The sequence below is a fragment of the Condylura cristata genome, unplaced genomic scaffold (genome assembly GCF_000260355.1).
Source record: "Condylura cristata isolate star-nosed mole 26May11 unplaced genomic scaffold, ConCri1.0 scaffold00013, whole genome shotgun sequence".
Taxonomy (NCBI): Eukaryota; Metazoa; Chordata; class Mammalia; order Eulipotyphla; family Talpidae; genus Condylura; species Condylura cristata.
The window spans coordinates 20,680,603-20,694,769 of NW_004567114.1; the positions used below are offsets into that span (position 1 = coordinate 20,680,603).

Below are 14,167 nucleotides of genomic sequence, written 5' to 3' on the forward strand. Positions count from 1 at the left end.
ATTGTAATCCCTGCGGGTTTCCCATCACCAAGTCACCCATGTGCCATCACCCTAGTCCCGTGCACCCCCCCGCCGTTTTTGATCTTGATCCCCACTCCACCCCTGCAAAATGTCTCTGATATATGGTTGTTCATTATTTTTGTTATTTTCTCGCCTGGTCCATTACATTCCTGCTATGAGTGACACCATCCGGTATTTTTCTTTCTATAAAGAGAATGTTTTTAAACATAGGTATAAACAGACCAGTACAGGCAGAGAGATCAGCTGCCGTGATAGCAGTGCCCTGCTCCTCCACATCCTGGAATGCCAGGGCTCAACCCCCTCTCTCTCCAATGTTCCCTTCCTTCACTCCCTACGTCAGCTTATTGCCTTAAACACCTCTCATACATTGGTTTCACCCTTAACCTGATTTATTCAACAGTCCCTTAACTGAAATGGCTAATGATAGGGTTACTTTATAGCTATGGTGTCAGTCATGCTGGGTCAGTCATGCTTTGCACCTGTTAATCAATCATTAATAGCACCCAGTTTTCATTTAAAAACAGTGTCCTGGATTGGATGTTACAAGCATACAAACAGTATACTCAAAATTAAACTTCAGATTTTCTGCCCAAATCAGTTTACCTTGCAACCTTTACTAAAGCTTAGTAAATGCAGCTTCATCCTACACCCCACATCCCATCCATCAGCAGACCCTGTTGGTTAGCCTCAGATACAGCCAACCACTCCTCACATCTTCGCTACTATTGCTGGTCTCTCTGCTTCCATTCTTGTTCCCTCCAGTGGGTTCATAATATTTTATGGGTCCTTTTAAATATCTGCTTCTCAGACTTCTGTTGGTTTCACCTGCCAATCACTAAAAACCAAAGTAATTACCATGGCCTGTGTGGCTTTACATGACCAGGATCTCAGGCATCACCTGACCTCTTCACCGACCTCTGTCCCTTCCCTCACATGTTCCAGCCACAAGAGCTATCTTATCCTTGTTAGGGATACTTACATTTCCTGCAAGACCTTTGCCTTTGCCCTTCCCTCCATCTAGAAAAGTCTTCCCCTAGATGCCCCTTTCTCACACATCAGTTAGTCTCATGTCAGCACGTACTTCTCTGACTACTGTATCTAAAATAATGAACCCCCTTAATTATTTCTACTTCCTTTTTCATGTCCCACTTACTTTTCTTTGCTGTTTCTAACTATTTAAGTGGCAATCCAGGGACCTCCCTGACAGCCTAGGGGTTAAATCTCAGCACTCTCACCGCTACCACCCTGAGTTCAATCCCCAGCTAGGGAGCTGATCCACATGGTACAGCAGACCTCTCCTGTCTTACCCGCTGCTCCCCTCAGCAGTGTATTTTAATCAGTCAGCCTGTTCTACTCCCCACTCTATCTCTGGTGAACCTGCTCATCCCCCACACTTCTGGCCTATACCCCAATTCTTCTATGCAAAGAAAAAATAAATGACAATTCATGTTGTTGAACAAGTGAATGGATAGTGGTGGTACTCAGGAGCCATGATTATTTTTTACCTGGGTGGGGTCAGGATGAGATTGCGAGTTAATGGAATAAACAGCTTTCCCTTATTTTGTACATAGTGGGAGATCTTTCTAGCTCTAGGGCATGAAGATTGAGGAACTAAAATGTTGGCAAGCAGGTGATCTGTTAAAGTCTGTGCTATTTAATTTTTTCTCTACAGATAATCACATTTTTGCCTGGGGCAATGGCGGTAATGGTCGCCTGGCAATGACCCCCACAGAGAGACCACATGGCTCTGATATCTGTACCTCATGGCCTCGGCCTATTTTTGGGTCTCTGCATCATGTCCCAGACCTGTCTTGCCGTGGCTGGCATACCATTCTCATTGTTGGTAAGAGTTTCATGTGTGGGGGTGGTTTTGACCAGAGGATAGATCCACACCTAAGATACAATGGTCATGTTGTTGGGAACAAGTGTCCTGCAGAAAAACAACCCTTCTGAACGTGTGTAGTAGAGTCAGTGAAGCCAGGCCTGGTGGTAGGGAGAGAACACTGACTTTTCCTGGGCTTTGTCACCTGCCACTGCGTGACCATTTTTGATATAACTTTGCACTCTGCCCTCCCCACCATAGAACTTCATTCTACTTCTCTGTGTATTAATGTTTTGGTCTGTAAACATGCTTCCACAGGAAGCATGAGGCATACACCTATAGAAAGAAACAAAATTATAACTGCTTTCTGCGTAAGAATCATCTTTTCAATTATAAAGGCTAGTGTGCCGGTTTACAAGTCTATTCTTTAAGATCAGTGGTTTGCAACCTTGCCTATGCATTAGAGTCCCTGAGGAAAAGGAGGTTTTAGAAGTCCCCTTGTCTTCCTACCCTATCCCTGACTTCTAGGGTGGGACCTTGGTGTTGTTACTTTTTCAAGTTTCCCAGATGATTCCACAGTACAGCCAAGATGGAGAATTGTTCCTCTGTATAATGAATACACTTAGAGTAGCTAGTGGTACTTGACATGTGGTATTAGTACTTAAAACAGTAAGGACTGATTGTTACGTTACCTGGATCAGGGATAGCAGTTATCTCCTAAATGAATCCCCATCATAGTCTTCTCACTTTTCCTGTCTGTAGCTATATACATGCTTATGTATGGAATTATTTTTCCTCAGAAAAAGTATTGAATTCTAAGACCATCCGTTCCAATAGTAGCAGCTTATCCATCAGAACTGGTAAGTAGCAACACCTCAAGTACTAGTGATTTTCTGAAGGGTGGGTCTTTCGGTTGGTTGTCCTACAGTCAAAGGTTGGGGGAGAACCAACTGAGAATACCGTGATCAAGAGGGAAGACAGTGTGTAGGTAGATTTCATAATAAGGTATGACTTTCCCATCACAAAGGGAGATTGCATGTTTGCCACCAAGTAATTTCAAAAGTAAGTAAGTGATTTCTCCACCATTGTAATGTAACTTATGTCTTGTCCCATTCCTTACTACACTTTGTTCTGTCTGTCCCTAACTTCCATGGTACTGCAAGGTGTGTACACACTAAGAAATGGTCTTTCAGAACAGGCCCTCAGAATTAAATGTTGGCTAAACTATCAATGTGGTTAGAAAACCCAGCCTAAAGTTCTCTGATAGTTTTCATTTGATTGCTTGCTTCATGATTCTCTGTCATTTGGACCATGGAATGGAATCTATATCCCTTTTTGGTTTTCCATTTGCCAGTGAACCTGTAGTCTTTGATGTCTCAAACCTGGATTTTGACATTTTGTAGAATAAAAACAGATAAAGACCCAGAATAAAACCAGACTAATCCTCAAAAAAAAAAGTTGAAAATCTGATCTAGATTTGAACTTTCATTTATACACACACACTCCTACACACACATATCTTTTGTTAGTTGTTTTTAGTAATCCATTGCTCAGCATCTATTTGCATGTTTTAATATCTGTCACAAATGATAAAATATCTTTTTGCTAAGCACAAGTATTCTGTTACAGCTTTGTTTGGCCAAAAATATGTTTTTAAAGGAAAAGCATAAGATTGAAAGCATATGTCATTGGCCTGAAAATGTAAACTCTGCAAGGGCAGAGATTTTTGTCTTTTTTTAAATTCATCAGTTTTGTCCATGTTGCCTAGATAAATACCTGGCAAATGGCAAATACTCACTAAATACTTGTTGGTTGAATGGTTGGATGACTGTTCAGTAATGTTTCAGAACACTGATAATCTGCTGTGGACATAGAGATCAGCATGTTTGGAGTGCCCAGTTATAACAGCCTCCAGTAGAATTTTATACAGGAATGAAAATGAACAACATCTACAAATATTTCCGTGATATGAAGTGTTTAAAAGCAGCAGACTACACACCTTACAAAGTTCAAAAAGAAGCAAAATAGAGAATGTATTATTTAAGATACATGGATATGTGATAAAGTTTTTTTAAAAAAGAAATGATAATTGCAGAATTAATCAGAATGGCATTTGGGTAGGAGGCCAGATAATGGCATTTGGGTAGGAGGCCAGATAAGGAATAATTGTCCTAGTTCAGCACTGTCCAAAAGATCTTTCCAGTAGCAGTGGAAATAATCTCTGTCTCTTTGTCCAGCATAGACACTGTTAGTCACACATGACTGTTCAGCACTTAAAAAGTGACTCCTGAGAGTGACGAACTGAAAAATTCAGTCCAACTTTCTTTAAGTTCAAACAGCCATATATGCCTAGTGCTGCCATGTTGGGAAAAGCAGGTCTGCTTCTGTGAGTGGCAGATTTGTGTGTGCTTATTTTGTTAGCATCAAAATTTGCACATATGTTAAATATAACAATCTTTAAAAACATTTAAAACAAAGCAGACTTCTGAGCTTTTTCTGGCACCTCCAGCAGGATCAGTGTAGTGCTTCAGTGCTCAAGCCAGAATGGTGGGAGTCGTCGTCTTACATTTGATTTTAGAGTACGTTGTGCAGTTGTTGTTAACTGGAAAATTCACTTTCTTACATTTTCTGAGGCCCATTTTAAAATTCACTTTCATTTCCTGCTACATATCTGTTAGTCTTCATTAAGGTAACTTGGAATATGCGTACCATCAAAGAGCCAGTTGTTATATTTTAAAAATTCTCACCTGTAGTCATCAAAAATTTTAATGAAACTGATCATTGAATTCTCCATTTGGCTGTTTGCCCAGACAGGGAGTTCATTAGTGGTAGTTTATCTTGCAACTTTAAGAGGTATTTGGCTCGAATATTAAAGAGCCTTGTCTGTAAGATGAACCTCTGCCTCCGGAGATGCCAGAGTTGAATGTATTTCAAGTGTGGATAAAAGTGTGGGTCCTGAATTTGGTGCCCTGTACTTGAGGGATTGCTCAGTAATGCTGTAGAACACTCATTGTTTGCTGTGGATGTAGAGATGACCATCTCTTTGCACACATTTGAAAAGGAGAAGTGAATTATCATGAAAGTACTAATGTACAAACCCTTCTACAGAACTCAAAATTTAGTCCCAAATACTGACTTACACTATTGCTGTTTCACTCCAAGAAAACATAGGGACGTCCCGGGGTTTGGTGTGGCTCTAGGAATGCAGGTCCCGGCTGGGTAGCAGAGCTCCTTACTCCTGTGCTGTGTGTCGTCAGTGGTTCAGAGCTCTGGCCCAGGAGGCGGCGGTGGCGGTGGCGGCGGCGGTGGCGGCGGTGGTGGTGGGGGAGAAGAGGAAGACAATCAGCAGGAATCAGAGACTCCTGATCCAAGTGGAGGCTTCCGAGGAACAATGGAAGCAGATCGAGGAATGGAAGGTTTAGTCAGTCCCACGGAGGCCGTAGGGATCAGTAGTGGGGCCAGCAGTTCCTGTCCTGGATGGCTGCGAAAGGTAATTCCTTTGGTAGAGGAACCTTGGATAATACAGAGGCTTGCTGCAGGACCAGCAAGGAGAGGTCAGGGGCTCTTAGTTTCCCACATGCCTGTTTTGTAGCAGGCACCTACGCTTCTGCTTCCTTCCTGAAAGAAACCACCAAACCATTAAATCCTTTTTTCTTATAATACACAAGTGAATAAAAATTAATATAACCTTCCTTGAAGACAGTTTTTATAGTGCTTGTGTGTGAAAATAAAGGTTATAGATTTGTGCAGTGGTTTACAGAGGTAGGATATTGGGGTGATTGGAATGCATTACTATAGAGAAATTGTTTATGAAAATTGAAGTGTGATAGTAAAATCCTGGAGTATGTATGTGTCTTCATGTGGAAAGCTGGCAATGGCATATGGCTGTTCAGGTAAGGATGGAATGTTTCTATGGTTTGATTCCATCCTTTTAAAAATTACACAATGCATGGAAGAATACCTACGAGACTGTATGTTGATTACTTTAACTGTCTAGCTCAAAGTTGTGGAATTGCTGGTGCTTTTATTTTCTCTATTTGCTTATCTGTATCTCATTTTTTACAGTGAACATTTATGGTTAGAAATTTTAAATATTTTACCAAAAAAAAAAAGTGTAAGTATAAAGCTCCCCATACAATGAGACCAACTTGATGGTTACTTAGGCATATGAATGGGGAGAGAAAGCACACTGTTCTGTCTGAAGCTTCAGACTCAGCCTCACCACCAAACCAGGGGCTTCCCAACTCACTGTCTAAAAAAGTGTGCTGGGAAAACATACCATATACTTCAGGTGAATTTGAGTTTGAATTTGCCGGACTGCAAGCATTGGCGTGTGGGAGGAGCAATGTTACATTCACACTGTCCTGCCCCACTAGAGGGTGCTGATGTCATAGCAGACTGAAAGCTATAGCAAAAGGAAAGGAAAGGCAATTTGGGAGACAGGAAGTGACTCAAACAAAACTAATGAGACTCTTTTTTTATCCATAGGAGCTGGAAAATGCAGAATTCATCCCCATGCCTGACAGCCCATCTCCCTTGAGTGCAGCTTTTTCAGAATCTGAGAAAGACACTCTGCCCTATGAAGAGCTACAAGGCCTCAAAGTGGCCTCGGAAACTCCTCCAGAACACAAGCCCCCAGTCGGAGCCTGGGTAACTGAGCTTTTGCCTTCGAATCTCAAGCAAGTGGACAATGGCAGTGGCCTCTCCCCAGTCTTCCTGGCCTTGTCTCCTCCTCTAGTGCCAGTGACCCCAGCTACCTGCGCCGGTCATTGCACTGTGCAGTGGCGCCTCAGTCCTCAACCCAAGGCTTAGCTTAGAGTCCTTGAAAAGATACTTGCCTTTTCACATTTCTGACCCGCTAACACCTTTCTACCCCTAGTGATTGTCTGTCTTTTCTCCCTGCCTTAGAAATTTCAAAATCCAAATCCAGTTTTTTTCATGACACTGTTAGAGTGGGTTGGAAGACCAAACATAGAGGCGTTGCTTCAAGAATGTGAGGGGTGCATCAAGTGCGCCCCGGCCTTGGTAGGAATCAGATTGTGCTAGATACTTAGTAATACTGCAAGGCATTAGGGTCATCAGACTTTTTCTACAAAGGGACATAAGTAACTTTGCCTGCCATGCAACTACTCGGCTCTGACTTTAGCCGAAGAAAAAGCAGTCCTAGGTAGTATAGAATGAATGAGCTTCCTTGTTTTCCTATAAAGCTTTATTTATAAAAATAAGTAGTAGATTATGGATTATTGGTTGCCGACTAAACAAAGTATGCTAGAAGAAGGGGAAAAAATCCAGAGTAGGGTAACTATAAATTTTCCCCAAAGATAAACAAAACTTTTGAGCTTCAAGATGAACATTTTCATTCCTCTGCCAGTTTGCCTTATTGAATTGCTTTGGCAATCCTGTCACTACTGACTGCCGCTCAGATCTCTTCTGAACTGTAATCTGCTCATTTCATGAAAATTGTCTGATCCTTTGGATCATTGTATCCTCATTGTGATCCAAAGACATTCCAAAACCAAATTATTCTTTCCCTTATTTCAGCATTTTAAATGGAAAAATACCAGCGACCTAACATTGTTCCTAAAGTTCTCCAAAATAGATAATTATCCTTTCACCCTAACGTAATGGGGACTGAGACATTCAGGGAACTTGCCCTGTTACATCAGAGACAGGTGCTCTTGTAACCCAGCAGTTTCTGTTTCCCTTACATACGCCTCATGTGTACACATGTTCTGTCTTATTACTTTAAAGTCTGATAGCACTTGGAGGACGTTGGAACTGGGGCATAGTGGCACTTAGGTAGAACTTCCTGTGACTCTGTCTTTCTTTAGCCACCTCGGCTAAATCCTGCAGGAACGTGTGCTGGGAAGGGAACACAACTGACTCCTGCCTGTGCGTGCAGTGCACTGCAGGTGGAGGTTGAGAGACTGCAGGGTCTGGTGTTGAAGTGTCTGGCTGAACAGCAGAAGCTACAGCAAGAAAACCTCCAGATTTTTACCCAGCTACAGAAGCTGAACAAGAAATTAGAAGGAGGGCAGCAGGTACGAACATGAATGTAATAATTTAATTTCTAAGTCTATCCTGAAGAATCAGAAATAAAACACCAAAGACTGAAATAGACTTATTCTTTCACAAGTACTTACCTTTTTGTGATGCAACTCCTGTAATTAATTCCAGAAGCCTTCGGCCTTGTTCTGGCACCTGGGTTGAATCATTTTTGTTGCCTAACTTCCTTTTTTTTTTTTTTTTTTTTTTTTTGTTTTTTTTGTTTTTCTATTTTTCTTTTATTTCTTATAATGAAAAACTTGAGACATTATCTTTTAGTTAACACCTATATATCCATCTATATTCAACAATTATTAACATGCTTATACTTCAAGTATATGTGTATTTGACAATCTATTTAAAATATGTGGTGGTGTATTTGTGTGTATATAAATTGATGTGTATTCATATATATATATATATTTTTTTTTTTTTCATGGCATTGACTTGAGACTTGGTCAGTTGTTTAATAGAATGTCCCATATATGTTAAAAGTAGCAATGTCTTTATTTTCTTGGGACATTGCTTTTTCTTTTATCACTCTGTCATTGATATAAAATGGAAGTTAGACTTAAGGCTTGATGAGATTAAAATTAAAATATTTGATAAAAATGTTCCACAGGAACTCTCCTACACTGCTGGTGGGAATGCAAACTAGCACAACCACTATGGAAAACTGGAAGTTCCTCAAACTGCTTAACATGGAGCTTCCATATGACCCAGCAATCCCACTCCTAGGTATCTACCCAAAAGACACAAAAACACTGATTCAAAAAGATACCTGAACCCCCATGTTTATTGCTGCTTTATTTACAATTGGAAAGACATGGAAGCAGGCCAAATGCCCAACTGGATTAGAAAGATGTGGTACATATATACAATGGAATATTACTCTCAGCAACCAAAAAAAAGAAACACATGTCTTTTGCAGCAACTTGGATGGAGCTGGAAAAGATCATGCTTAGTGAGATAAGCCAGAAAGAAAAGGAAAAATACCGGATGGTTTCACTCATAGCAGGTGTATAACAGAACAGGCGAGAAAATAATAATGATGATGATGAACAGTTACATACCAGAGACAATTTATGGGGGTGGAGTGGGGAATGGGATCAAAAACAGTGGGGGGAGGGAAATGCACTGGACTTTGGTGATGGCACATGGGTGATTTGGTGATGGGAAGCCCAAGGGGATTACAACTGAGATGGGAAAATGCACAAAATGATGTAAAAATAAACTATTATATTATTTTTTAAGAAAAAATGCTCCACAGGTAGTGTTGTTTCTGTTATTGCCATAGGTTTGCTCTGTGGGACGTGAGCTAGGGTGTGCCGGTGTGGCTCCCTCCTTGGCCTTGCCATTTGTCCACCCGATGCATTTGGAAAGATTACTTTTGCTCTGTGAGTCTTGGTTTCTCACCTAGAAGAAAATACCACCACTCACCTCAGTGGTTTTGAGAACTGAAGGAAACCTGGCTATCAAAGTACTTAGGAAAGTAATACACATTTGCTGTAAGCCTAGGGTGACTGGCAGCTGTTGGCAGGCAACATTTTTTGCCTATGACTGCCTTATTTGTTGTTGTTTTAAAAATGTTTTTATTTACACATAGGAGACCTGGGGTACAGACCAGAGGTGTGGAGAGGTGAGAGGATTCACACAGAGTGGGGAGCAGAATAGGCAGATTGACTGAAATACACTGCTGAAGGGAGCAGCTGGTGAGACAGGAGAGGTCTGCTGTGCCATGTGGGTCAGCTCCTGGGCTGGGGATCGAACTCATGCTGCAGTGGCTGCGGATAGCTTCATAATGCTGAGACTTAACCACTTGTACCATCAGGATGGTTCAGGCTATCTCAGTTTTTAAACTGAGGGTTATGCATCCCAGAAAAGTCCTGCAGTCCTGGGCAAACCTGGACAGCTGGTCACCTTCACTGTCAGCAAGTGTAAAGGCGTGACTTTAGTTAAGGTAGTATTGTGAGCTTTCATAAAACTGTGGCTAGAAATCCTTAAGAGCTTGGCATTAATCATCTAGTTGTGTGCTGTAATATGCAACTTTTTTATCTGGACAGGTGGGGATGCATTCCAAAGGAACACAGACAGCAAAGGAAGAGATGGAAATGGATCCAAAGCCTGATTTAGATTCAGATTCCTGGTGCCTCCTGGGAACAGACTCCTGTCGACCCAGCCTCTAGTCTCCTGAGCCTGTATAGCCTCCAGGAAACTGGGATCCCAAGAACTTCACAGCACACTTACTGAATGCAGAGAGCGCTTTCCTGGCTTCGTTCACTTGCAGACAAGAAGCGCAAGGTGGAGGCTCTGAAGCACTTTCCCTGGACACTTGGAGAGTGGCATTGCCTTTTAGATAGGATCTAGAGTGGTTTTGTTTTGGAAAATGGAAGGGCCATGGCCCTGGCTTTGTCCTCAGTGACTGCCATAGCAACAGCAGCTCAGTACCTCATCTGGTGATCTCACCTTTGAAGAGGAAACACAATGCTCACCTTAATTTTGCTGGTAGCAGCTTATATCCCATTTATCATTTCACCATTAGTTGGTAGCTGCTTCGGGAGTTCAGCACCAGGCATTGCACCTCTGGGTGGAGGAGGACAACGTGTAACACTGAAGCAAGCTAGAACCAAGCCCAAGCCCGGCCCAGAGGGTTATCTGGAGAGAGGTGAAGTGTTGTGAGCCCTCTCCAAAGCCCTGAGTTGAGGAAAATATGCCTGGCGATTCATTCTAGGGCTTGTTTTCAGAAAGTTCAGTTACTTCGTGCAGCTCGATGCTTTAGGAGGAAAAGTGGGCTTAGATTGCTTTTCCTCTGAGGCTTAATTGAAATTTCTTCAGTGAGGAATAGAAAAAGAAGGGCAGGTCCCTCCGCATCGTACATCTGGAGTTCAGGTTGTGACTGATGCCGAGTGGATTTCCCCGCTTTGGAAGATGCCTCTCAGAGTGAGGTGTCTTGGAGAGAAATGATCAGTGGGGCGTGGGGGTGACCTTAAGAGAAAACTGTGAGGGAGAGGAGGTCTTCCTTTAGCTACCTCTGAGAGGCCTAGCGAGACTGAGTCTTCTGCTCATGAGTGCTTCCTGTGCCTCTGCCTTCACGACTCTTAGGATCCCAGTCTTGACATCAGCAGCCCCAGCCACTCCCTTTCTGTATGTCTAGTCAGTATTTTTCCCCTTTTGATGTTCATGAAGCCATATCAGTGAATCTGTATCATCTTTCCTGCTTGAGTGGCCCAAAGCCAGCACCAAACCCTGGTAGTCCCTGAAGCCTGACAGAACAGTGGAACCTGCCAAGTAAAAGAAATTTGGCTGAGCGCTCCCTTTTATTCCCATATTCATTGTGTTCTTGTCGCAGATGCTAGTTGGCTTTCCCAAAGAGAGGAATAGTGTCCTAGAGTTAGCAAACTTCGTGAAGGTCTGGGCCAGCGTCTACTTCGGGGTCTAGCTCTGCCGTTCATCTGGCCATAGCTGTTCCTTTAGTGTCGTGGGTCACAGGAGCTGCTTCGATGAGGCTCACATCCTACCTCCCTACAACGAGCTTAACTAATTTTTATTTCTTCCAAACCAAAAGATTAATGTTTGGTAACCTGTTTAATATTTCGAAAGTGCCTGTACAGTGGGACTTTAGCCATTTCCCTAAAACTGGTGGTGTAAAGGCTGATACTGGGGGAAAGCCCGCGGCTGGCGCTGGGCAACTCTGTTCAATGGGACCGCCATTGATGTTCCCATTGTTTTCTCAATTCTGGGAAGCCTAGTACAATGGTACTAATGTAGTCACTGAAGCCTTTTCTTAAAATAAGGGAAGGGCCCAACAGAAACCCTGGATTAAAGTTGTAAGTTCTGGGGACTTGGGGTTTGCTAGAAACCCTAACAGTGAGTCTTGTTTCATCATGTAAATGCAACTTCAATTTTTTTGAAGGACTGACTGGCCTTTCAGAGTCCTTATCCCTTGTGCTCAACTCAGCAGGCCTGAGAGCAGTGTCAGTTTGGGTATTACTCATGAGTATTGCTTCTGCTATGGACTGAGGAACATGGGCATGTTGTTGAGACTGTGGGGTGAAGGTGAGCTTTAAAGGGAGGTGAGAGCCTGCTCCTGTTCCAGATAGGAGTCGTTCTCTAGCATATTCGCTTGGGAAGGCTAGGTTTGCTATTGACTTGGCTGAGAATCTCAGTTCTGTGCCTTAGAGACAATTTGCACTTTTCCGAATTGTGCCTGGGACAGCCACTTTATTTCTTCTCACCAAACAACTATGCAAACAGAAACCAGTTCAGAGGTGGCAGCCTTGCAGTAGATGGGGTGCCTTTGGTTTTCCGTAGCTAATTCCCTTAAATTTTGTCCTTCTTTATGCAGTGCTAGGTGGTTTAAGTTTTCCAGTAGTATTGCTTTTGAGTTATAGTATAACCTGAATTACTCCTCTGCTCTGACATTGTTGCTGCGTAACTAGTTTATTGTTAGCCAGATGTTTGAAAGGTTGAGGGTGGAGTGGTTTGGCATTTCTGTTTTAAATAAACATTTAAAGTTGTGATCAAGCGCTGTGCCTCAGTAAGCCTACGCATGGGCCTTGGTGACTGGGGATAAAACATGCAATTCTAGGTCTTTGTGGGTCTTTGATTCAAGGAGTCTGTACATAAACAAACAAATGGCCTAGTAACAGAAACAACACGAGGCATTTGCACAGACATAGTCAGCTTTTTCTGATTTCTTGCTAACAGGATTGTTTCTGCTGCTACCTTCCCCCCCACACACACACACCAAAAAAAAAAAAAAAGCATTTAAAATACTGTGCTTAAAATACAGAGGGAGAAAAATTGAGTCATTAAGAAAGAAAGGATTCCTTCTTGTGTTTATCTCCTCATCTCAATGGGCCTTTTCAAGTGATAATGCCAGTTGATATCTAGAAAACTGTTTTCCCTAAAAGAGGTTGAACTGTGTGACAGCCAAGTCAGAACTTCTCTTAGCTAAGCATTTAGTTGAAAGCAAAAGCAGCCTTAACCTCACCTTTCATCTGGTTTGCCATATAGTTAGAAACATTCATAATACAAAGGATAACTCTGGAGTGAGGATGTATTATAATTAAATTCATTCAAATGAGTATCCCTGGGCCTCCAAAGAAGTATTATTCATGATGGTGTCAGGGTGCAGGGCGTGTAGTCAGGCCTGTAAAACATGTTCCTCCTTGTTGCCAAACCTAAATCATTTATTGCTTCAATGATTAACTGAAAATAAATGTCCTGATCACTGAACCCACGGAATCGTGACCATTAGGGAGAAAAACACGTTATCCCATTGCTGCTACCTCCCTGCAGTGGTGAAGAAGGCTAAGTCGGTCGCCAGAGGCAAATGCTGTCTGGGAGGGGCAGTGCTATGTTCACCGTAGGGCTGGCAAGAAATGCTGTCTGGCCACATCTGCCTACACTTTTTAAAGGAAGAGAGTCTCCCAGGTCTGTTTTGCCATGATATATTTCTAGTTGTTTAACCTTCGGAACTTTAAATTTTAGATCATTTACTTGCACTGAAGTTTTTTGGTTAAAGTAGTGTAACACATGGACATGAACAAGCAGCAAGTATTTTAATCGCCCTCTGCTGCCCAGGGAGAGAGGTAGAAAAAGGGTTCTTCTCTTTCCCCAAAGATCAGATCATGCTACATTGAAAAGACCTAATAGACATCCCAGCATAGTCAAGGCCTAACACATCAAGACTGCAGGGAACACTGGGCCACTAACATCATTTTTCTAGCAGCCAAAGAATGAATAGCTTCTTCCTGTGCACACACTTGTTCTCCCTGTGATTTTACATCAGGATCATAAACCCAAGTGACTGTGGGGCCAGGCCAGATAGGGCTGTGGCGCAAGTGGGGTGCTCTGAAGGAGCTCTGGCCCTGAACCCCATTAAACTGGTGCTGTGCACAGTTGCTGGCCCAGTAATTCTAGAACTTCTGTTTTGTCATGAGGTGCTCCATAACCAAAGTTTTTAAATTATTTTTAATACTGTGCCAGCCAAATCAAACGGCCGTGGGGCAAAGCACTCCACGGGTGCTACCACTTCGCAGCCTCAGCTCATTCTTCCCTTTGCTTGGTAGTTTGCTTTTACTGTGATGTGAAACTTAAAGTATGTGCCTCAGTAAACTTGGCTGGGGAATGTACGCATTGTGTTAAATATCCAGTGTCTGTGAGGTTCTTTTTTTTGAATGACAACCAAGAAATGCTCTATGTGATAATATTTTCCTTTGCGCTGTCAGGAGACTATAAAGCAATTCATTATATACTGTTTCTTAAATAATCATT

General features: G+C 42.3%; 1 protein-coding gene across 1 annotated transcript in view; it reads left to right on the forward strand.

Annotated features, from left to right (window-relative positions):
- The window catches only part of NEK9 (NIMA-related kinase 9), a 36,120-nt gene extending 23,482 nt beyond the window's left edge, over nt 1–12,638 (forward strand). The window contains exons 17-22 of the mRNA XM_004681684.2: nt 1,694–1,864; nt 2,644–2,703; nt 5,101–5,333; nt 6,332–6,493; nt 7,675–7,884; nt 9,952–12,638. Coding sequence (XP_004681741.1) covers nt 1,694–1,864; nt 2,644–2,703; nt 5,101–5,333; nt 6,332–6,493; nt 7,675–7,884; nt 9,952–10,074 — 959 coding nt within the window. The 3' untranslated portion in view covers nt 10,075–12,638. The remainder of the gene's footprint in view (nt 1–1,693; nt 1,865–2,643; nt 2,704–5,100; nt 5,334–6,331; nt 6,494–7,674; nt 7,885–9,951) is intronic.
- The last annotated feature ends 1,529 nt before the right edge of the window (nt 12,639–14,167 follow it).